Source organism: Myxocyprinus asiaticus, chromosome 12, assembly GCF_019703515.2.
Source record: "Myxocyprinus asiaticus isolate MX2 ecotype Aquarium Trade chromosome 12, UBuf_Myxa_2, whole genome shotgun sequence".
Classification (NCBI taxonomy): Eukaryota; Metazoa; Chordata; class Actinopteri; order Cypriniformes; family Catostomidae; genus Myxocyprinus; species Myxocyprinus asiaticus.
In genome coordinates this window covers 9,867,263-9,892,821 of record NC_059355.1, presented here as the reverse complement: position 1 = coordinate 9,892,821, position 25,559 = coordinate 9,867,263, and the positions used below count along the sequence as shown (strand labels likewise).

At 42.2% G+C, this 25,559-nt stretch overlaps 1 protein-coding gene across 1 annotated transcript in view; it reads left to right on the top strand.

Annotated features, from left to right (window-relative positions):
- The window catches only part of LOC127449207 (protocadherin-9-like), a 525,519-nt gene extending 501,631 nt beyond the window's left edge, over positions 1-23,888 (top strand). Inside the window, exon 5 of the mRNA XM_051712477.1 lies at positions 21,034-23,888. Within this exon, the coding sequence (XP_051568437.1) occupies positions 21,034-21,410 (377 nt within the window). The 3' untranslated portion in view covers positions 21,411-23,888. The remainder of the gene's footprint in view (positions 1-21,033) is intronic.
- Positions 23,889-25,559: the final 1,671 nt, after the last annotated feature.

Genomic DNA, 25,559 nt, shown 5'->3' with positions numbered 1-25,559 from the left:
GGGGGCGGCACATCCTGGGTGTGATATGCCATTGTTATTGCGTCAGTGAGCCAGTTGGGGGTTCCTCTGCTTGGAGACAGTGCTTCCTTTCCACGGTCCACCAAAGCAGACAAAGAGCTACTCAGAGACTCTAAAGCTCTGCATGCGATCCAAATAGATGCGTAAAGCACACACCGGACACAGCAACATCAGGGCTGGGTCTGCCTCCTCCTGGGGCAGCGCTTGCAGGTTCACCACCTGGTCCCTAAAAGGGGTTGTGGGAACCTTGGCACATAGCCGGTCGGGGTCTCAGGATCACGTGAGAGTAGCCCGGACCAAACTCCAGGCATGCTTTGCTGACAGAGAACGCTTGCAGTTCTCCTACCCTCTTGATGGAAGTTTTCAAAGAGAGTGCCTTAAGCTCAGCTGACTGCAAGGGTTCAAAGGGGGCTCTCCGTAGACCCTGAAGAACTACAGAGAGGTCCCATGAGGGAACGAGGCGCGGTCTGAAGGGATTCAACCTCCTGGCACCTCTCAGGAACCTGATGATCAGGTTGTGCTTCCCTGTGGACTTACCATCCACTGTGTTGTGGATGGTATACACCTTCAAGGTGGAGGGGGACAGTCGCCCTTCCAACCTCTCCTGCAGGAAGGAAAGCACGATCCGACTGCGCATCTCTGGGGGTCTTCACAATGGGAAGAACACCACTCAGTGAACAAACGGCACTTAAAGGCATACAGGCACCTCATAGAGGGGGCCCTAGCCTGAGTGATCGTGTCTACCACTGCGGGTGGTAGGCTGCTTAAGTCTTCTGCGTCCTGTCCAGGGGCCAGACATGGAGATTTCAGAGGTCCAACTCCAAGCCAAGAAAAGAGATGCTCTGAACCAGGAGGAGCTTGCTCTTTTTCCAGTTGACCCGAAGCCCTAACCGGCTGAGGTGCGAGTGCACCAGGTCCCAGTGTGCACACAACACATCCCGAGAGTGAGCTAGGATTAGCCAGTCGTCGAGATAGTTGAGGATGCGAATGCCCACTTCCCTTCGTGGGGAAGGGCTGCCTCTGCGACCTTCGTGAAGATGCGAGGGGACAAGGACAGGCCGAAAGGAAGGACCTTGTACTGATACGCCCGACCCTCGAATGCAAACCGCAGGAAGGGTCTGTGTCGAGGTTGAATTGAGATGTGGAAGTACGTGTCCTTCAGGTCTACTGCCGTGAACCAATCTTGATGCCGGAGTCTCGCTAGAATGTGTTTTTGCATCAGCATCTTGAACGGGAGTCTGTGTAAAGCCTGGTTCAGTACTCGCAGGTCCAAAATTGGCCGCAACCCACTGCCTTTTTTCGTATGGGCTGTAAACCTCTTCTTCATCTCGGCCGGAGGGACATGCTCTATCGCATCCTTCCATAGGAGGGTAGTGATCTCCACGTGCAAGGTAGCAGCATTCTCACCCTTCACCAAGGTGAAGTGCATACCGCTGAACCTGGGTGGACGCCTGGCAAACTGAATCGTGTAGCCCAGTTGGATGGTCCGGATCAGCCATCACGACGGATTGGAAAGCACAAGCCACGCATCCAAGTTCCGGGCAAGGGGGACCAAGGGTGGGTCAACATCTAGAAGTGTTTGTACGTCGTCGGACGTACCGGCGGGTGGGGCCTCACGGTGGGGCGGAGCCTGAAGAGCCACGCCGTGTTGTGGCCGTGCTGAGTTCAGGGACATCAAAGCACTTACCTGGCTCCTTGTGACCACCCCCAGAACAGCCTGTGACGGAGGAGGAAGAGGCCTGTCCTCATGACCCGTGGAGACTGTCACATCAGGGGCGGATTTGTGCCACAGCTCGGCACGCAGAGGCGGGGAGACCGCTGCTGGAGCGCCAAACCTGCCAAAATGGAATGGTGGACGGTGGTCATGATGATGGCCGTTCACACTGGGTATGTGACCCAGGGAACAAGGAAACCGCTCTTTTGCTGAACTGTTGGGTACTGCAGCCACTTGGGCATGCGGCGAAATTAAATGAAATGGCAACAGAAGATTCTCCTCCTGGCCCTCCACCGGGGGATAGAGTGGTCTGTTAACCAGCTCCAAAGCAGTGGGTTTCGTCGTCCCTGGGTTGCCCGTCTCAGGGGCGCTTCGAAGCCTTTCACGGGTTCTTTGCGGCAGGCCGTGAGACGAGTGGTGTCTGCTTACTGAGGTGGGCTCCACGCCAGGGCCTGGCTGAAGGGGCGGGCTGCGGTGGAGCCGGCGCAGTCACTGCAGTGGGACGCCTTTGGCAACGAGCAGGCGGGGCGCGGGATCTTAAGCCACACTGGGGCAGGATGTGCCAGATAGCCTCCGTCTGCTGCTTCACTGTCGAGAACTGCTGGGCAAAGTCCTCGACGGTGTCGCCGAATAGGCCAACCTGGGAAATGGGGGCAGCAAGGAACCGTGCCTTGTCGGCCTCTCCCATCTCGACCAGTTTGAGCCAAAGGTGGTGCTCCTGGACCACCAAGGTGGACATCACCCGCCCGAGAGACCGCGACATGACCTTCGTCGCCCGGAGAGCGAGGCCGGTCACCGAGCACATCTCCTGCATCAATCCCGGGGTGGAACTACCCTCGTGCAGTTCCTTTAGCGCTTTGTGGACTTGCAGGAGAACCACGGCATGCAGGGCGGAGGCAGCTTGTCCAGCAGCACTATAGGCCTCGGCCGTCAGGAACGACGTAAACCTACAGGTCTTGGACAGGAGCTTTGGGCGCCCACGCCAGGTGGTGGTGCTCTGCGGGCATAGGTGCACGGCGAGCGCCTTATCCACTGGGGGAATCCACCAGGAACTGGGGCGTTGCTGTAAGCGGAAGGAACCAATCATCGATCCGCGAGGTTTCAGGGGAGATCGGAGGGTTCCACACTAGCCCGACGCTCGCGGCTGCCCGGGAAAGCATGTCCATCATTTCCGCGTCAGCCTGCGACTGGGCGACCGTACCTGAGGGGGGGGAGCCCAGCTGAGCTTCCGCATCCGACTGGACGAGCCCGCTCTCCAATGCTGCACTCGAGAGCTCATCAGCTTCGCGGGCTCCGAACAAGAGGTTGAACTCCGATCGGGGTGGACAAGCATGCTGGGGAATGCGAGATCCGTGGGGGGATACCCGACGGAGGTGGTCCTATTGGGGTCCCCAAATCACACCCAGTGCTAGCCACACCACTGGGGCAGTGGTGGCTCAGCGGTTAAGACTCTGGGTTACTGAAGGTCGGGGGTTCAAGCCCCAGCACCACCAAAATGCCACTGTTGGGCCCTTGAGCAAGGCCCTTGACCCTATCTGCTCCAGGGGTGCCGTATCATGGCTGACCCTGCACTCTGACCCCAGCCTAGCTGGGATATGTGAAAAAGAAGAATTTCACTGTATATGTGCAAATGTATAATGTGTGATAAATAAAGAAAATTATAATTAAAACACTGGCCTCATACCCATAGGTAGAAGGACCAAGGCAGCTGGGGTGGCTTGCTTTCTTACAAAGGCAAGCCGCGACTGCAACGTTGCCATGGTCATGTTCTCGCAATGAGTACATGATCCATCCACGAATTCTGTCTCCACTTGGGTCGCGCCCAGACACGAAAGACAGTGATTGTGACCATCAGAAGTTGAGAGATAATGACCGCAACCAGGAATAACACACAAACAGAAAGGCATCTTTAAAAAGACGCGTCTTTAAAAAGACGTTCCATGCTCTTTTAGAGAAATATACTCTCTTATTTCTGCCGAAGCGCCCAGGGGCGTTCTCTGCAGTGCACCAATGCAGAGGAGGGAGAAGCCGCTGAAATGCGCCGTCAGATCCAGCAGAGGTGAATGAACAGTCAGCTCAGTAAACATCGACCGATATCGACCGAAGATATAAAGATAGGGAACAAACACCACAACCTTGGATAAGACTCCGAAGTTTATGGTCTTGCTCTCCAGCACACGAAAAACATCTGTCCATCTCTCAGACATGACCATCTTGTTCATGTTCCACTTCCAGTGATGCAACGAGTGACAATGTTTTTCACACAAGCCAACTCATCAAAGAGTGTGGTTTTGTCAATCAAACTGAGAGAGGGGATTCTGGAGTAGAAGTGTTCGTGGCTGCTCTGAATGTCTTTCCACTCTGGGATGTCTCTCAGTAGGGCCCACACAAGTTTTTCTGTGTTCTCCAATGAGAGGCTCCAATTTTGGAGGTAATCCACCAATGCTGAATAAAAGTGTCTCACTGCACAAAAGACATCATCTGCTCCCATGTCACCAGCTTCAACCAGGGCATCCAACTGCTTTTTAATGTCAGAGGGTATGAATGATTCCTCCAGCCTGGGCTGCAAGATTTTTCTCAGGTCATAAATATGCAAAGCTATGGCCGTGCACAACAGAATGATGAAAAGCAAAAAGTCCTTCACTTGCGTTCACCTTGTCAGATTCGGAACTTACAAAAAAATCGCTAACACTTGGTGTGGCAAACTTACTTTTAGCAGCATCCACATGCTTTTTTGTATGAACATGCAGTGCGATGTCGGTGCGGCCTCCATGGGCAATGGAAAAGCGAGCTCCACAAATCTCACACATCACTTTACTAGGCTCTGTCTGTGACTCCTTTTTTAGAAATTTAAACTCTTTTTGAAGATCCTCATTAAATATACATGCACGCTTCCTTGACATTTTTCCAGCCAGAATTTCATCTGTGTGCTCTTTCAAACAGACTCTTCAATCAGTTCACTAACTGGACGTCTATTGATAGGGGATTGTGATTGGATAGTTTAATCCAATCATGTATTTCAAATAACACGGTGTGATTTTATTGGTTTTACAAGTCTTATCCTTGGCTACCTTTGATTACAATCCTCACGTGACTGAGAAAGTCGCATAGGCAATAGAGAAATGTTAGGAGAGTAGAAATATGGGACAAAACAAAAAAAAATTCAGAATAAGTTGGGACACTAGAAAAAGTGCTCAAATTTGGGACTGTCCTGGGAAAAAAGGGACATCTGGCCACCCTACTTAGAATATTGTCTAGGTAGGCAGCCCACTAGGTTTTGGATTAGTGCCTAAGCCTAAGAGAGCCCTTCCTCACAGGTCCCGTCTGAGACCCAGTCCTTCCCCATCACTCTTCTAATGGCCTCTGAGGACGCACAGGAACACGGCATTATGGGACTGACATGAGGAATCATAAGCGATGAATTAGAGACTGAGTCACGGTGACAGCAAAATGAATTTCACAAATGAGATTGGAAAGAGGGAGGGTATAGAGAACGAGAGAATGAGTGAAGAGGTAGGGAGCATGTGTGACTCTGTTTGAACTTGCCCCACATTTCCTCTTGTAACAGTGCATTATGTGTGTGAAGGTTTCAAATCACAGTAACTTTATGGTGAATTTGAAGGGGATTTGTTGATTTTTGACAGACAAGCCTTGTGCACCACAGAAAATGGAGGAAAAGAGAGACAAGGAGGAAGAAACACTCTTCAGAGAAGGAAACAATTTCACTTTTATTTAAAAATACAGCTCTTTTAAATGGGTCACCCATTTGGGGTTTTTGAACTACTGTTTTCAGTGATTATAATTATTATAATAACATTATGTAAAAAATATATGTATGGTAATGTGATTCTATGAGACCAGGTTGACCACAACCAGAACTTGGTACTGTTTCTTTACCTTTTTGAGGGCGTGGCAATGTTCCCTTTCGTAGTTCACTTCAATGCTGCACCAGAGCCATAGGTGAATTACGGATCGGGCCAGTGAAGCCAGTGCCGTGGGGCCCTTGACTACCAGGGGCCCAGGGGGGCCCTAGGCTGCAAGGTCTCATGGCCCATCAACTTTGAAAACAAATGTTTGTATATGCTTAAATATGTGGGCCCCACAGCTTATACAAGGCCCCCTCAACAGGGCCCTGTGACTATGAGGGCCCCCAGCCATCTTATAAGACCTTTTTGCCTTCCTGTTTCTAATTAAATTTTTTGAGCCACTCTTTAATCTTGTAATGCTACCTGGTGAAATTTTCCATGCTCTTCTGTAAGTAGAAGACCTTGTAAAATAATTTCCAAAATAGCTACCTTCATATTTTAATGCATGTGTCTTTTTTATGTGAAATCTTTGCTGATTTTGATTAAGTGAAATTAACAATAACATTTAGATTTTTACTGATATTCAGTATTGGTGTTTATTGAATTCAAGCAACATGTGCTTTAAATGTCATTGTTTAGAGAAAAATAGTTTTAAACAGGTTTAAAAAAAAATAATGTTCTGACTATCATTTCATATGTTAGGCTTTATATGGTTACGCTTGATTCTTTGTATAAAAGGGCTGTCAAACAAAAACATTTATTATACTCTTCATTGCTACAACTGCAGGTTTGCCCTACATTGCAAAAAATATCTTGGGTTAGGTGGTTGGGAAAAAAGAAAATACTGATATTTTACTTTGTGTGGTTCAAAAGTACTGATTAATCTAGATACATAAAGTTTGTTGAGACAAACTATAATGTTGGTTGGACAAAACCTTGTCTGAAAGTTTAAAATAGTTTTAAATGCTTGAAGTAATTTTTTTTTACAGGTTTAACAGAAAAGAAAGAAAGAAAGAAAGAGAGAAGAGAGCACCTTGAAGCAGATTAAAAGTGCTGTAAGCAATTTTTTTTATTTTTTTTTATTTATTGAAAAGTATGCAAACAATTTTCCTACTCCCTTAAAGATATTAATGAAATAAGTGTCATGAGATATCTCGCTAGTCTCTCTGGCAGCTGTACACTTTGTAAACAGCAAACAAAAATGGGTTTGTGAACCGTGGACATTGATGCTTTTCACCTATCAATCATTTTGCTCGTTCTTATAGTGTTGTATTTGAAGCGGATCATGATTCATAATGTTTGTCAGTCAATGGTGCTGTTGTGCCATTGTTAAATCTGACAGCCACAGGAACAAACAATGCTGCTATTTTGTTCGGTTTTGGATTCAAAATTATCTTTGGAGGGAGGGGTTTTGGAATGAGGGGGCATGGCTTATTCAGCGGCTCAGTCACATGAATGTTTTAGAACGCTAAAATTGCTTACAGCACCTTTAAAGGGCTTGTGTGAAAGTTTTGACAGCTGAAGTTTGAAATTACGAACATTCCAAATCAGACATGTAGCTCATTTAAATATTCTGTCAATGTAATGTAGTCTAGGGGATTTTTGGACACTTTGAAAAGGCTTAAATGATACCTTAACAGGGCTTTTCGATGGAAGAATAATAACGGTTGCCAAGCTGTAGGGTTGTTCCAAACAGAATTTCCCCAAAAATGACCAAATGACCACTATTTTTGAGCCCCAAGACTTTTAGCCTTTCAAAGCTCTCACAATGGAGGATAAAGTCTTTGAAGGAAATAGGAATGCACCCCATCATTCAGATGAGTTAGAAAAGATATAGCAGCACAAGCCAGAACTGCCTGAACTCTTTGCCGAATTTCACCAAACCCTTGCATAGATACTGTAGGAGCCTACTGTATTTGTTAAATTCATCAATATTTAAAGTGTTTGATGAAGTTAAAATATTTCATAATTAATAGGGCCCCTTTAAATATATGCATTTTGTATGCATAATTTGTAGTATTTACATAGAATTTACATTATGTATGACAAACGTACTGTCTCTTTAAGAACAGTGGCTCATGCTTCAGTTGAGTGGTTTCTTTACCACATCCATGTTGTGTGTTTGAATTAATCTGACTGTAAGTAACAGAACAGGTATTAAAAGACTTAAATCAATGAAAATGTAGTGCGTAGATCTCTACGATAATTGGACCGGGGGGGGTCCTAAAAGAAAATTGGCCCCGGGGCCCTTGCTAGTCATAATCCGCCCCTGATCAGAGCTGACGTGTGATGTTTTCTTATTAAAGCATTGTAAGTCAAAGCAATTACAGCTTTCCGACTCCATCTAGAAGATAAAAAATTCCTGCAGTGGTCTGAAAATTACATAGCAGCAACATAAATATATCAGACTACTTTTCAATATCGCCATCGCATCGAAATAAACACACATGTCTGAATGTTGTGCACTGTGTGAGAGGCTGTTCGTTTTTTCATCAGTTTATTTTCCTTCGATAACACACTGTAGTGATAGGTCTCCCTCCAGGGATAAATATTTAAATTCACACGCAAAGAGGGCTTGGTGCTATAAATGGCACAGATAATACGTGCGTCTTGTGAAAAAAGTTGCAAAATCTCTGAACGTCACTGTGCATAAGAGATTCATTATCATTGGTTGAGTATGTGTTTGTTGGTGCTTTATTCCTAATTTTCTCACACATTATGGATGTAAGTCTGACTTCTGGTGGTATTTGCATTGCACACACACATACAAACATCGAAGTGATGAAAATATCGATTCCTGGCTCTCGTTCAGGAAAGCTAGAGTCCTGATGAGGAATGAGGGCCGATGTAACACTGGCTTATGGGACACTGAATCACCAAATGGCCCATGCTATTAGCCTGATGATAACAGAGAAATGGATCTGCCATAGGAGAAGGATAACTCAAGGGTGGGGTTGGGAATCAAAAATATATATTTTTAATTTTTTAATTGTTATTTTTTTATGTTTAGGTTTAAACCATTAACATATTTTAAAGAAAAAAAAAGAAAAAAGAAAAAAAAAAACAGTAAGTGAAAGATTCTTAAACTCTGACTTTGACTTTTCCTCCCCCAGTTTTGAATATTAGGTAAGATACTTGCAGATGGAACACTCTGACGGTATTTCCTGCATATTTCCTGTATGTTTTAGCTGTGAGTGCAACGCAATGTCACAGCATGGCTAGTGTACTCGATTCGTGAGGAAAGGACTCTTTTGAGCTAGTTCTTTTAAACACATTGGTCAAAACAGCTCACAGGCAGTCTATAAATCATGTTTAATTGGACGAACGACTCATTCGCTCACTGAAACGGTAAGAACAGTTCTTATAAACCTTACTGAACTGCAAGTCAATGGAATTGTTAAGGAACCAGACTTAATAAATTGTATTTTTTTTAAACATTATTTAATATTCTAATAATACAATTAATATATTAGTAAAGGATAATTTGTGTAATCATTAAGGAACCAGAATTGTTAAGTAGAAGTTCCTTACAATTCCCATACCTACTCAGAGACTTTGCAATTAATTTACAGCGAGTTGAGCTATTGAGAGGCTGTTAGCATGTTTTCTTACATTAAGAAAAAAAGACTAATACAAGAAAAACATTTTATTCTGCTGTGTCTTGCTATGTTCTGATTATGTTGATGTTTGCCGCTTTAAGTCATCTGTTCATTGTCACAATGTATTTTAAAGTGATGCCATAAATATATCTTGCTTGAAGGATCGTTCCATTTCCTCCAGCAAATCTGGCAGTCGCTTGTGGATTATCACACCAATTATGCAGTGACATAACACTTAGGCTTTTGTTCCCTCATCAAATGCTCATCTTTTCCCTGTTTTATTTATTCATCGGCTGTGTCTGGCTACGGAGTCGACATGTGGCCGTCTTTCATATATAGGCCTACTGCACAGTTCAGAGTTCTCACGAATAGAAATAAGTGATGCCTGATCTCCCTCTATGATGCATATTTCAAAACCTTTGTTAGTTGTAGGAAATGTTCGTTGTTAAGGTGGAAATTAAAGGCAAAATTTAAATTCTACTGCTCCAAACAATATTGTATTACATGAATGGTATGAATAATAGATGCCTTGTGCCCGCTATTCTCGGAGTGTTGTTAAAATGAAAGTGTTTTCAACAGAACAATATTATATTACTGTATTATGAGGCCGTTGTGCTTGAATGCAGGTCGCAATGGCGTGTTTAATATAGGTTTATATTCGGGATGCTTTTTGTTTGATTTGTTTTGGTGACAGATGTGAGTGACATAAGGAAATGAAGGGATATTCAGTCTGTCGCTAAACACAGCTGTTTGAACTAGAGCTCTTCTGTGAAGAGATGAGGTGCTCGAGTTAATCTCACACATTTTATATTTAGTAATTCAAGCTGCTTTCAAATCAATTTTAGCCCAATTTTTATCACTTAACAGCTGGAGGCAGAGAGAAGCTTTTTAGAGCTGGACTGAGAACAGTCTGTGATAACAGCCCAAGACAGTCAGTGAAATGGTATAAAACCAAGGGTGTAGGTTTGGTTTAAACATTGATAGTGACATTATAAAATCAATCAAATTAAATGGATGCACTGTGTTTTCGCCTACACAGTGTAGTACAAAAAGTATTGGGTTACTCCCTTTTGTAAACTGAATAAATCAATGCAAACAATTCACTTAAGTTTTATGATTTTTACTAAAAACAAACTGTCACCACTCAATTTTATTGTACTTTAGAACATCCCTACCATCCATACCCAAATCTATACCCATGTTGAAATCTGTACATAAATCTGTATATTTTCTCCTCCCATTTGTTTTTCTTTGTTTCCTCTCAACATTAGGCATTTGCTGGCAAGGACTTGCTAAGAGTAACACACAAACTTGCATCAAACTTTAATAAAGCTTTACTGATGTTACAATATCTTAAAATATATTTTTTAAGCCAAGTCAAGAATAGTTAAAACATACCCGTTTTATCTTTATTTTTGTGCGAGAAGGATTAAATAGATATATAGAGTGGCATGTTATGAATTCTAAATGACTCCTTGTGGATTATCTTCATTATCTTCTTGATTATATTTGACAATGCAGTTGAGCCGATGATAACACATCAATTCCTTTGCATTTTCTGTCCTGATGTGGTGGAATGTCAGTTTATAATTCACTCCATTCAAAAGTCAAATATATTCTGCATAGTTATCTTTCTGTTTTAAGTGTCTTATGCAACTACAAGTTCTGCATGCTCCATGTGAGCTCTCAGGTGGTGTTTAAACCAACAGCAATCAAGTCGCAGGAGGTCGCTAAGTCTCTGTCCTGTTGGTCACTAGCAGGCATTCCTACTCAATCACTGTATCCAGCTGTATGAGGCAGCAGATCATTATCTACAGTAGACTCCAATTTGTAGTCGGCAAACAGATTTTTTTTTTTTGGCAAAACCAACAGTCGCTGTTGCATATCGGCAGAAATCGCCAACTCTCTTTGAAAATGAATGACTTCAGGTCGTTTTGATGCTGCAAATTGATGTCAGTTTGAATGCCCAATCGTAATCTATTCTTAAATATTTATTTTTGTGACATTACGGACCTTAGTCAAGGTAGACAACATATTTTATATAACATGATTGAAAACAAGGCTTTGAGAGAATGACATACAGTTTGTTAATGGGTTGTTACATTGTATACTTTGCTGTTGATCAGTCAACTGATGCTTTTTTGAAAAAAGGCCAATGAGAATTGGCGAGTGGAATTTGCATGCCACTCCCCTGGACATACGGGTATAAAAGGAGCTGGTATTCAACACTCATTCAGGTTTTGTGCTGTGGAGCCGAGACCAGGTCCCGGCCATTTCAGCGGGTAGTTCAGCATTGTGGCAAGAAGGACACAACATCTCGTTCCCTCCATCAGGGAATAGAGGTTACGAAAGTAACCAGGATGTTTCCTATCTGTCACTCACTCGACGTTGTGTCGATGTAGTGACACTAGGGGTCCCTATACAAAATGCCAAAACTATCTGAACTGTGTTACATGAACTGGTGGTGTGTGACGGGCAGACCGCTGTGTGCCTCGTAGCCAGCACACCAGGCCGTCACGTAACCTCCCCCAACGCTCTTATGAGCGTCGAACGTTCCTTCAGGAACAAGTCGACTGCCCAACAATAGGGACAGGCTAGCCCAGCCGAGGCCTCTTTCCCTCTCTTTTCTCCCCAAAAAGAGTGGAATTTGTTAACTGACTGGGATCCATAAATGTCTGTGTTGGGGGTGTCCCTCCTAAGGGGAGGACCACACCCCGCCCATAAAGGGGGGGGGGGAGGTATTTTGAGTAGAATACATCACATGGTCTTACCGAAGTCTTGTTGGAAGTATGTCATGTGGAGAGGTCCCATGGTAGGTCCTACCCTAAGGGGGAGGAGTTTCTACAGAGCATGGCGACCGGGGGCAGAGGGGCCTCTGCCCAAGGAAGACGCAGTTTGCCAACAGGGAAACGATTTTGCGGAAGATATCACATGGGGTCGCCTTCGGGGAACGAGCACATGTGGAGCACCTACCTCAGTACAGGGGCTCATTAGCACACGTACTGGGCCGGCAGCAAGTTTCTCCGCAAACTCAACTGCCAGAGGGCTAAGAAGGAAAGTCATCCAGGGATCACAGTCTGTGAACACGACTGGGAGTCAAGAGTGCACGTCTTCACCTCAAGGGAGGGGAAGGGTGCAATGCGCAAGTGGTACACCCGGCCAGCTGTCCCGGAACTTACCTGCTCATGCCTGCCAACACATGGGACAAGACCGGTTCAACCCTGAGATTGTAGAACCTCGCAAAGGTGTTAGGTGTTGCCCAGCCCGCTGCTCTGCAGATGTCTGCCAAAGAGGCGCCACTGGCCAGGGCCCAGGAGGCCGCCACACTCCTGGGTCTGCCTCCTCCTGGGGCAGCATTTGCAGGTTCACCACCTGATCCCTAAACGGGGTCGTGGGAACCTTGGGCACATAGCCCGGTCAGGGTCTCGGCATCACGTGAGAGTAGCCCGGACCAAACCCCAAGGCACGTTTCGCTGACAGAGAACGCCTGCAGGTCCCCTACCCTTTTGATGGAAGTGAGAGCAGTCAGGAGGACAGTCTTCAAAGTGAGTGCCTTAAGCTCAGCTGACTTCAAGGGCTCAAAGGGAGCTCCCTGTAGACCCCGAAGGACTACAGAGAGGTCCCATGAGGGGAAGTGGCGTGGTCTGGAGGGATTCAACCTCCTAGTGCCTCTCAGGAACCTGATGATCAAGTCGTGCTTCCCCAAGTACTTACCATCTACTGAATCATGATGAGCTGAAATAGCGGCTACATACACCTTCAGGGTGGAGGGGGACAGCTGTACCTCCAGCCTCTCCTGTAGGAAGGAAAGCACCGATCCGACTGCACATCTCTGGGGGTCTTCGCGTCAGGAAGAACACCACTTAGCGAACAGACGCCACTTCAAGGCATACAGGCACCTCATAGAGGGTGCCCTAGCCTGAGTGATCGTGTCTACCACCATGGGTGGTAGGCCACTTAGGTCTTCTGCGTCCCGTCCAGGGGCCAGACATGGAGATTCCAGAGGTCTGGTCATGGGTGCCAGATGGTGCCCCGTCCCTGAGAAAGAAGGTCCTTCCTCAGGGGAATTCGCCGGGGTGGGGGCTGTCGTGAGGAGCGTGAGATCCGAGAACCACTTCTGGGTGGGCCAGTAGGTTGCTACTAGGACGACCTGCTCCACGTCCTCCTTGATGCGAGACGGGTGGCGTTTGCTTCCATGCTGGAGCTGGGCCACGGGGGTGGGCTTCGGTGGAGCCGGTGTTGTTGCTGCAGGAGGATGCCCTTTGCGACGAGCAGACAGGGTGTGGGGTCTTAAGCTGCGCCGGGGCAGGATATGTTGTAAGGCCTCCATCTGCTTCTTTACCGCTGAGAACTGCTGGGCAAAGTCCTCGACGGCATTGCTAAACAGGCCAACCTGGGAAATGGGGGCGTCAAGGAACCGTGCCTTCTCCGCCTCTCCCATCTCGACCAAGTTGAGCCAAAGGTGGTGCTCCTGGACTACCAGGGTGGACATCGCCTGCCTGAGAGACCACACTGTGACCTTTGTCGCCCGGAGAGCAAGGTGGGTCGCCGAGCGCAGTTCCTGCATTAATCCCGGTTCAGAACTACCCTCGTGCAGTTCTTTTAGTGCCTTGGCTTGGTGTACTTGCAGGAGAGCCATGGCGTGCAGGGCAGAGGCTGCTTGTCCAGTGGCACCGCAGGCCACAGTCGTCAGGGACGACGTAAACCTACAGGCCCTGGATGGGAGCCTCGGGTGCCCGCACCAGGTGGGGGCACTCTGCAGACACAAGTTCACCACGAGCGCCTTATCCACCTGGGGTATCACCGAATACCCCCTGGACGCTCCACCATCAAGAGTAGTGAGAGTGGGGGAGCTGAAAGACAGGGACCGGGCAATAAAAGGTGCATCCCACGATCTTGTCAGCTCCTCATGCACGTCCGGAAAGAAAGGGACCGGGGCGGGGCGTGAACGTGGGTGGCGCCCTGAGCCTAGGAACCCATCGTTGAGCCATGAGGGTTCAGGGGAGAGTGAAGGCTTCCACTCTAGCCCAATGCTCGCAGCCGCCCGGGAAAGCATGTCCATCATTTCCGCGTCGGCGTGAAACTGGGTGACCGTTCCCAAAGGAGGAAGCCCAGCCGAAGCCTCTGCGTCAGACTGGACGAGCCCGCTCTCCAATGCTGCGCTCTAACTCATCGTCTTCCGGAGCTCCGGAGGTCTCGTGCGAGAGCCCGATCGGGGCAAGCGAGCATGCTGGGTAACGGGAGGTCCGTGGGGGGATACCCGGTGGAGGTGGTCCCACTGATGTCCCCAAATCGCCCCCTGTGCTAACCGACGCGGCCTCAAACCATAGGTTGAAGGACCGGTGTGGGGAGCCACTAGGGTGAACACTACGACAACAACGTTGCCATGGTCATGTTCTCGCAATGAGGACATGACTCATCCATGAAAGATGTCTCCACGTGGGCAGTGCCCAGACAGGTAAGACAGCGATCGTGGCCGTCAGAAGCAGAGAGATAACGACCGCAACCAGGAATAACACACAAACGGAAAGGCATCTTTAAAAAGACGTTCCATGTGTGCCACTCTTTTTGTGAATGAAAATATACTATTTTAGAATATACTCTCTTATTTTCACTCTGCCGAAGCGCCCAGGGGCATTCTCTGCACTCCATGGGTGCAGAGGGGTAGAAGCCGCTGAAATGCACCGTAAATCCAGCAGTTTTAAGGTGCATCTTTGAAGGGAATTGAATTCAGTGCACTGAATACAACCGCTTGGCTCCGAAGAGAAAATCTGAATGAGTGGTTGCATACCAGCTCCTTTTATACCCGTATGTCCAGGGGAGTGGCATGCAAATTGGTGTACTTGCAGGAGAGCCATGGCGTGCAGGGCGGAGGCAGCTTGTCCAGCGGCACCGCAGGCAAGTCGTCAGGGATGACGTAAACCTACAGGCCCTGGACGGGAGCCTCGGGCGCCCGCGCCAGGTGGCGGCGCTCTGCAGACACAAGTGCACCCACTCGCCAAATTCCACTCACCAGTTCTCATTGGCCTTTTTTTAAAAAAAGCAGAAGAAGAGTGACCCCTAGTGTCATTACATCGACACAACGTCGAGTGAGTGACCGATAGGGAACACGTCTTTCCCAACAAAAAAAATCCAGGTAACAAACAAAATGGAAAACCTGGGTTTCTAAATATTGACAAAATATTGATTTTTTTTTTCTTTTGACGCAGTTTTATGTCCTGTGTTGACAAGAAGTCAACCAATTAATTGTTTTTGCCGATTAATCGTCACTAATAGCTGCTTATAGAACTATCGGTTTTCTGCAATAATCAACTGATAGTAAGGACAAATTAAGGCAATTTTTTAAACACATTAGATAATTTGTTTTTAAAAACTATAGGCTAATTAATAATTTATCGAATTTTCCCAACACTTTAGTAATCGGCATCGGTAAAACCAAATATTGGTCGACCTAGTGTTAACGTATTTGCTATTGAAACAGGACGTTTGAGCAGGTCTCATTGAAGGATTTGTCCCTTTTCTTTTAAACTGCATTTGCAACCTAATTGTCAGTTGCAGGAAAAGGGATATTTTGATTCTAGAGAGCTTTTGATTTGATGAAAGCCTGCGTAGTGCGAGAAACAGTGGGGCAAATTCACTAAACAGATGCACAACTTTAGTAGGTGGAATTTCAGTGCAAAGACCTTACACTGAAAAAAATATGAGTTGGATTTACTTAAAATATATATGTAGCATTTTTGCATCACGTTTTTTAAGCAAATTCAACTTAAAGTCATTTTAAGTCAACTTTAAGTCAAAGAAAACCTTTGTTAGATATCCATAAATGTTTGAGATCATTCAACTTACTTTACTTAAAAAATTAAGTCACACCAACAGATTTAACAAATAATGGCAAGTTGTTTCAAAGTAATATTTAAACTAAATTTAACTAGAAAACCCATACATACATATATACACCGATCAGCCACAACATTACAACCACCTGCCTAATATTGTGTAGGTCCCCCTCATGCCACCAAAACAGCTCAGAATAGCATTCTGAGATGCTAGTCTTCTCACTACACTTGTACAGTGTAGTTATCTCAGTTACTGTATACTTTGTCAGTTCTAACCAGTCTTGCCATTCTCTGTTGACCTCTCACATCAACAAGGCATTTCCATCCACAGAACTGCCGCTCAATGGATGTTTTTTTTTTTTTTTTTGGCATCATTCGGAGTAAATTCTAGAGACTGTTGTGTGTGAAAATCCCAGGAGATCAGCAGTTACAGAAATACTCAAACCAGCACATCTGGCACCAACAATCATGCCACGGTCCAAATCACTGAGATCATTAACTGAAGCTCCTGACCAGTGTTTGCATGATTTTATGCACTGTACTGCTGCCACATGATTGGCTGATTAGATAATTGCATATAAAAAGTACTTGCAAATAATAGCAAGTACTTTTTAAGCTTTTCAAATACAGATAATTTACATTACCAAGGTTAATTCATCATGTTGAACCAACATAGAATTAGATTGATATTTTTTAAAACCTACAAATATACTGATCTTCTCTTTGCAATCATCCAGAACAAGTACTTAAATAAACACCACAAAGACTGTTAAAACATTAACATGTTCTTTATTTTTTTTAATTTTTTTTAAGTATAGCAATGTGCAACATGAACAGTATGGGAAACAGATTAAAGTATTAAAAAAAAAAAAAAAAAAAAAAAACACAAAACACTCACACATTTCACAAAATTCACTTGTTTTATTCCACTGCCACCCTGATTACTGCATCTCCAAAATTAAGAACACAAAATGTTTTCTCATGAACATCCTTTGAATGTTTGATTCAGTACACATTAGGCCCAGTTGACAGCATTTGTGACAATGTTGACTACCACAGAAAATTATTTACTTAAATCATAATTTACTTAAATCATTGTGGTTACAGTAAGGCACGCACAATGGAAGTGAATGTTGCCTGTCAATAAACATTAAAATACACACTGTTTCAAAAGTATTGACACTAAGGGTACCTTTACACGACAACAATGTACTAAAAATGGAAAAGTATTTCCTTTGCGTTTTTGAAAAGTTTCGCATACAGATGACAACATTGTCAAAACGATCCCCGTCCACACGGATCCACGAAAACGATTAAAAACGCTGTATTATGCATGCCAGGCCAGTAGTTTTGATGTCACTTTGTAAAAAAACATTACGTGCCTGCGCACATAAGCATTCTTCCACAGAGCGGTGAATACAAACAATGAAGATGGCGAAAGCATAGAGCAATTTTGTCTTGACAAAATCTTGAGCAGCACAAACACAATCCTGTAGTCCGCCATTGAAGTACTCACACGCATGCCTATAGACTGAACACATAATACACGTGCGCATGACGTCGTCATTTTCGCAAATTAACATTTTTGTATGTTTACACGGAGATGATAACTTACACTTTGAAACCCGTTTTCAAAAGTTTGCGTTTTCAGGCCCCAAAACGCCGTTGTCATGTAAACGAACAGCCAAAATGCATAAAGTTTTCCATTTTTAGTTGAAAAAGTTTGTCGTGTAAACGGCCCCTAAATGTAAACATTATGTGTTAACATGTTATCACTAACCAGATTACTATTACAGCATGACATTCAAGTTGTAATATTGCATATAACTACAACCAAAAAGGTTAGAAAGTGATGTTATCACACTAATATCATGTTAACATGCATATTGTTTATATCTTTGGACTATAATTTTGAGTACTTTAAAGTTTATGAACTGGCCCCATTGACTTCCATTTTAAGTTACTTAATGTAACCATGATAACTTGTCAAGCGGAGATTTTTGTGGTAATCAACATTATACTAAAAATGCTGTCAATTGAGTCTACATTGTATTTACCCATTCCTTTTAATATGGCACAGTTGAGCATATCCTAACAGTCTGCAACCAGTGTCCATCCAAATCATTGGGCACTAAAAGCAGAAAGAAAAACAAACAAACAGAGAAATTACAAGTCTTATTAAAAGCTTAATAGTGCAGAACTTTTCAGTGGAGGTGGAAACAGAATCAGAACAGCTATGTTCTTCTACTGTCTTCAAAGCAGACAAACTGTCCAGTAAGCTGAAAATGTCAGAACACAATTAATAGGCAACTGTAAAATTATATATATATATTTTGACTGAAATGTTTCTCATTATCTTAAAAATCTTTTGATCTGAAGGCGTATGCTTAAATGTTTGAAATTAGTTTTGTAGACAAAAATATATTTGTGCCACCATATTAATTTATTTAATTGCAAAACTAAAATGTAATTACAATTTTTTTTTTTTTCTTTTTTTTTTTTTTTTTAAATTGATGACTTGGACAAAATAATAAAGAAAATCAGCCAATAAGTGCCCAACATAGATGGGAACTCCTTTAATACTGTTTAAAAAGCATCCCAGGGTGATACCTCAAGAAGTTGGTTGAGATAATGTCAAGAGTACATGTCTGCAAATTCTAGGCAAAGGGTGACTACTTTGAAGATGCTAAAATATAACACAGTTTTGATTTATTTTGGATTTTGTTTAGTCACAACATAATTCCCATAGTTCCATTTATGTTATTCCATAGTTTTGATGACTTTACTATTATTCTAAAATGTGAAAATACATTTATAATAAAGAATGAATAAGTGTTTCAAAACTTTTGACCAGTATTGTATATATTTGGAATTGTTAACTCTGAATACTTTTCTTCCCAAAGGTTGCTGCACAACTTGTCTTGCTGCTATATGGAAAGATGGATATTCACATGTTAATAAAGTTGTTAAAGAGAAAAAAATTGAAAAACCCATGCATGTGTTAAACTACTGCTTTCAAAAACAAACAACTATACCCTACCTCTAAACCTAACCCTCACAAAAAACTTTCTGCATTTTTACATTTTCAAAAAAATATTAGTATTAGTATTTTTTTAAGCGATTTGAATTATGGGGACACTAGAAATATGTTGCATATGCAGGAGCTTATTTTTAAAAAAACATAAATTTACCCTGAAAAATTTTCACTTAAGTAAAAAGTGACAACTAACCATCTTACCTACTCACGCATACGGAAAAATGGCTCACGAAAACATGAAACTCGATGCACAGTTTCACACGTATGCCAGCAACCCCATGGATGCACATATACCAGGTACTTAGAAAATACTCTTGCATTAATGTCACTCGATGGATGATCACTTGTGAAATACATGGAGCATGCACATAGCCTATACTTAAGAAAAACGTACTTACGTAATCTGTGGAGGTAAAAAGTGACCAGCCACTCCCTCTCACCAATATGCAAAAACTGGATCGACGCACATACAGTATACTTAAATTAGAAAATTCCCATTCAAACGTAAACTTGATGCATGCGCACATATTTCTAAAATAATTGCGCATATATGCAACTCGAAGGATGCCCATATAATTATAAAATACTCATGCATCCATGCAACTCGATGGATGCACATATGCTGCCTGTTAAATACGCAGGCTTACGTGTCAACATGGTGCATGTACATACCCTACGTTAAGAAAAACTCAAACTTACTTGCAGAGTCGATGGATTTAATCATGAATTGTTTGTGCATATGTGAAAAGTTGACGCACATTAAGCACATGCAAACACGATGCACAGAAACACTCAAAAATACGTGCAAACTCACTGCACTTACTGTTTATGTTTTGATTCTCTGTTGTTTACCCTGTGTTTTGCCTCTGTCATCTGTTTCCCCCTGGACTACATTTACCATAATTCCGTGCCCTGATTGCTACCAGCTGTCCCTACTGTTTTCACCTGTGTGTCATTTACCTACTTATCCCACATGTATATAATGCCCTGTTTTCTGTTCACCTTTGTAGGTTGTTAATGTTTCTATCCAGTTCATGCTCTGGTTCTAGTCCTCTTTGTTTACCTTTTGTTTCAATTCCTGGTTTCCTGTCTTGCCTTGTTTCAGCATTATCCTGCTTTGTATTTGGTTTTATTATTATTAAACTAAGCTGCATTTAGATCCTGCTCTTGTGACCTCCCTCCCTCAATGCTACAGTATGTAATACTTAGACATGCAAACTCGATATTCACGCTTATGAAACACTCTTGTTCAAAAGACAAATTCCAATATTTTATATAATTCATTTAAAGACAGCTTACCTGATAAAGATTCCACCATTGTCACCGTGCTTCTCAAAATGGCGTTCTCGAGCCTTCTTACGTTTCACGTGGTTTGTAGTAAAATACGTTAAGTAAGGTTTGCTTAATTATGAGACACAGCTCATAATTATTTGTTCATTGTTAGCATTACTTTGAGTTCATCCTGTTATTTAAATTTTTGTGGTGCACACATTAATGCATTTTAAGTACAAATTGTGGAAATATGCAATTTTTTGAGAAAAAGCTATTTATCTTAATACTGTTGTTGTTGAGCCAATTTTTTTTTTTAAATTTTCATGTATTTATGAACCACATGCAATCAAGTTTAAGGATGCGCTAAATGCCCTGGAAAAATTGGATGAAAATCTGTGTCATGTATGCAAAAATTGAATGTGTATATCTGCTGAAAGTTAACTTTGTCAACTTGTAGGAGTGCACTAGCATATACAGTACAGTAGGTTGTTTAAAAGCTATTATATGTGGATTAAAAGCCGCAGAACTCCAATTCTGATTTCATGGGGTCTTTAAAACAGAAACAGCCTATTGAATGGACTGTGCATTTATCCCTCACAGTAAATATGGTGTCTATCCTGACTAAGGCCTATTCCCTGCCCTTTTCTCGCTACACTATTCAACACGTCACACAGTGTCAATGGTCTGTGCTATGAAAGTTATGAACTTGTCGTATAGTTCTACATATTTTTTTTTCCTTTTGTTTCCACAGATGGACCTTTAGGACCAAGAGGTTTAGTGGAGGCCACAGAGATGTGCACCCAAGAGTGTCTGGTGTTGGGACACTCCGACAACTGCTGGATGCCACCAAGCCTGATGTCGTACCCTTCACCCAAGTCCCCTGTTTCCTCTTTCAACAACCAGAAGGAGTGGGCCAAAGAGAGATTGCTCAATGGCCACACCCTGACCCGTAGCTGGAAAGGCGAGCGTGGAAGCCAGGAGCAATTTGGGGATAGGAAGACCTTTGGAAGCTCGGAAGGACATTTTGGCAGTGCTGGCGGCGGTCACATGGCTGACATCCCGTTAGCCAGCCTGAAACCATACCAGCCCACCTCTGGCCCAGACAGTCCAAAAGAACAGCAGCTTTAAGAGCTTTTGTTTTTGTTTGTCTCTTCTTTACGATCACCCAAGCAACATTTGAGAGCTTTAGTCCATTTGGTCCTTACTGTTTTTTCTCTTTTACTTAGATTGATGCTAATGCAGTGTGATAGTCACGTGTATGGAGTTGACTGTAGACTTTATTGCTTATGCTGAACAGTATACTATGCCAATCCAACTTGCCGACAGCCCTCTGCTGAGATTTTTTTTTAGCAGATTTATAGCTGCCCTAAAACTCCCATGGTTTTCTCCAAATTCACATTAAAAGTATTTGTCTTGAACAGAGACTGCAAAAAAAAAAAAAAAAAAAAAAGTTTGAGATAAACAAAACTGTGCTCTATGTATCACAGTTCTTAAAAAAAAGGGGAAAAAAGAAAAACAATATAACAGCTGATCAATACATACAAATATTGTGACATGGTTATTTTTTAGCTGTTTTGGGAACTATATTAATCTACACCATCCGAGACAAATGGAATTTACAATTGAGAAAGCATTGTGCTAATAACACTGTTAGTGTAAATCTTGTTTAGTCTGTCATCGTTGAAGTGTTTGTAAATAGGACTTAATACTAACCGATTTTATGTACTTGTAATAATCTCATGGAATAGATCCTTGATCAGGACAGTTGTCTTTTATCATTCATTGTACAGGAGACATTGTTTTTATTGCTTTTGTCATTTACCTTTGTCTTCTGGATCAGGGGGCCGCAGTCTAGAGTTGGAAAGCAAACATACACGAAAACACACAGTGGGGCAAATTCACTAAGCGGTTGCGGCACTTTAGAGCATGCTATTTCCACTGTTGTTCAGGACTTATTTTCGAACCACACTATCCAGTTTAAGCAGACACTAAATGCCCTGGAGAAGCGCTGCAACTTTAGTATTTAATTGAAGTAATTGCCATTATTTTCAATGCCATCATGTCTCCTTTTTTTATGAAAATGAATGCAGTTAACATAGCACTATTACCACCTGTGGCAAACAAAAGGTATGTTTTACATTTTCTAGTGATCACTGCAATAAAATATTATTAAATGATAAAGAAGAGTGTTATAACATGGCATATATCCAGATGTGTGATGTAGTTGTGTGCACTTTCTCCATATTAAATAGTTGATTTAGGTGCCTGGATCACAGTGGTGGAGCTGTACTCTCTTAGTAAAGTATACCAGATTGCAGTAGTCTGCTGCATCCTCTTCAACTGATATTTTTTAGCATTTCTAAGATGTTAACTACTTTTTGTTGTGAACCGGGCGCTAAAACAATGCAGACAGCTCATGCAAATAAACAACGCTATCAGCAGGCGCAATAAATTCTCAGTGAATTTCCCCCATAAAGTCACACACACACATGTACACACATGAACACACACCCACACCCCCTATGATGGAAAAATAACAGATGAATTGCAGATGATATTGTCAATCAGTCATGACATTGCACAATTTCCCAGTTTTTTGCATTTACTAATGCAAAAATCTGGCGAACTTATTTTTTCAAAGCTATTTTGTATTATTGATGTAAATGCTCAATTTCTACTCACTGACACAGAACGCTTGATGTCTTTTCCTCAACAAAAAAAAAAAAAAAAGAAAAAGAAGAAGAAAAAACAATTCATTCAATGAAATGTTACAATTCAACAGCAATAGATTTGTAAATTCTCAACCTCTAATTTAAATATGTCATTATTGTACATTTCATTGAAATTGTTCTTTAATTGAGAGTAGTATTTGCAAACTCAAAGATTTTTTTTTTTTCATGATATATCTTGTATGCCCACGGTTTTCATGATGCAAGAGAAGTGTGTGTAGTTTTCATGTCAGTGTCTCCATGACATATACTACGTATTTTACCGATCCAGAAGGATTTCCGAAAAACTATATCTGGCAATGAAACGGCATTCCCTAGTTGCTGAGTGCCGAACACATTAAATGTTTGTCAGGTGCCAATATACACAGTCATTCCAGACAAAAAAATATAAAATATAAAAATAAACTGTCCAAACTCGGAAAAAGATTTTTAAAAAAAACAACAAAAAAAAAAAACAGAACAGAACATGATCCAAATGAGCATGTGCATAATTTAAAGACTGAAAATTTAGTTTATTTATTTTTTTTCCTTTAAATGTTTAGGCCTTTCTTTTATCCCTTCTTGTCACATGGCATGGCAGCCAGTTCAAACAATGAAACCGCATGCTTAAAGGACAAAATAGCTTTGTAATGACTTAGTTTCACCTTTTTTTCATTCAGTTTATGATTATTAATTGATAATGCTGTGAGGTCATTCACTTTGTATAGCACCTTTATGTTTTATCACAATATTTAAAGTACAAAAAAGGATATAAAAAAAGATATGAAAAGATACAAGGGTGGTGTGAGTATGTTTGTTGGTTGTGGGGACATTTGCCATCATAGATATTTAAACAGTTACTCCTTGTTACAATACTGCTACTGCAATAAATGTTTTAAATTTGTGCATGTTTGTGCCTTTTTTTGTACCTTGTCGGATTTCAATGTATTTTAAAATGGGAATAATTAATGGTAGGTTCATATAACATATCTTTCAGTGCATCATTGTGGTCATCAAAATGTCCCAGAGGAAAATTGTATTCTAAACTTCTAAACTTACACAGGAGACATGTCATCTTCTCAGTCGAAAATGTGGGTATCACTTTATAATAACTGTACTCCTATAATAATGATACCTTTACTATAATTATAGTAATGTATACTACTAACATTTTATAACTAACTTTTCAGAGTAATAGATCAAAATTTTATTTTTTTTTTTTTCTCCCCAATTTGGAATGCCCAATTCCCTGTGCACTCTTAAGTCCTCATGGTGGCGGAGGATGAATCTCAGTTGCCAATTACATACTGATGATATCTATTAATGTATTAATCATGTAGGAACAATATTTAGTACATGATCAACTAACTATAAACTAATGCTTTACAAATACGTTATGCCCTGTAGTTATTATAAAGTGTTACCTCAGTTGGCTCTCCATCTATCATTGCTCTCTTTGAGAAACCATTGTCTTATTAATGAGATTTAATTTGTGATTTAATACAATATGCCCCAATATCCAGTTGTATTACATAAAATCTCAAATATACTTGCAATCACATAGACTCTACTGGTGAGTGCAATATTAGATCGCATAGAAAATGTTAAAATCTTGTTTACAGCAATTGTTGCATATAAAATTCCACATCTTTGTGTATAACATTCTACTCAGCTTCTTAATCTCACATAAATGTTGTTACGCTTTGACAAGCACCAAAATAGCCATTTCACACAAAATAACAATGTCAGCAGTTCCTATATCTACATTTATTTTCAGTGACTAGCTGTTTAGCTGTGATCTGTAAACTATTTAAGTTAGTGCAAGCTGAATGCATTACTGGATATCCATTCAGCTCTCTCTGCTCGTTCACCATGTTTTCCGCTGTGGCGTTTTGCCCAAGTTGTCAATAGAGTTTTTGTTTACACTGTCTTGTGCTTGTGCTTTGGCTCAGAGGCAAATTGCTAGGAAGTGAATTTAGCATGAAACTGATGCCCGGTAATGAAGGCCAAGCATACAGGCGAACAGTTGGAGTAATTATATTTCTTTTGCTCTTTTTTTCCCCTCCTTTCACCCCCCTACTCCATTCTCGTCCTTCTGTTGATATGTTTATCTAGCCTCCCCCAGCGGACCTGCTTAAATTCTTATTCTCCACGCTAGCTATCGACTTGGACAAGAATAGCTTCTGAAAAACTTCAAAGCTAATTGCCTTGGAAGTGCAGGGGGAAGAAAATTAATGTCACACCACAAGAAGTCAAAGAAACATTCCTTTTTCCTATTTATATGGCTTTGTAAGAACAATTTCGGATGCACACCAGGCCTTCACTGGGCCCATGAGTGGCAAAAAGTGAGGCCAGTGGAGATTTGGTTGGGAAAATCTAAAAGTTGCAGAATTTTCTTCAGTTCTTGTTGGACAGGGCCGAGGGAATGAACAAGTCAGTCTTGAAACTGTGTTGGATATCATTTTCTTGGTTTGTATGAAAGTTATACTGTGGCCAAAAACAAGAGACGCAAAAGAGCAAAAACATAACGCTAAAAGATCCCAATAACTGACAATTCTGTCATCATTTA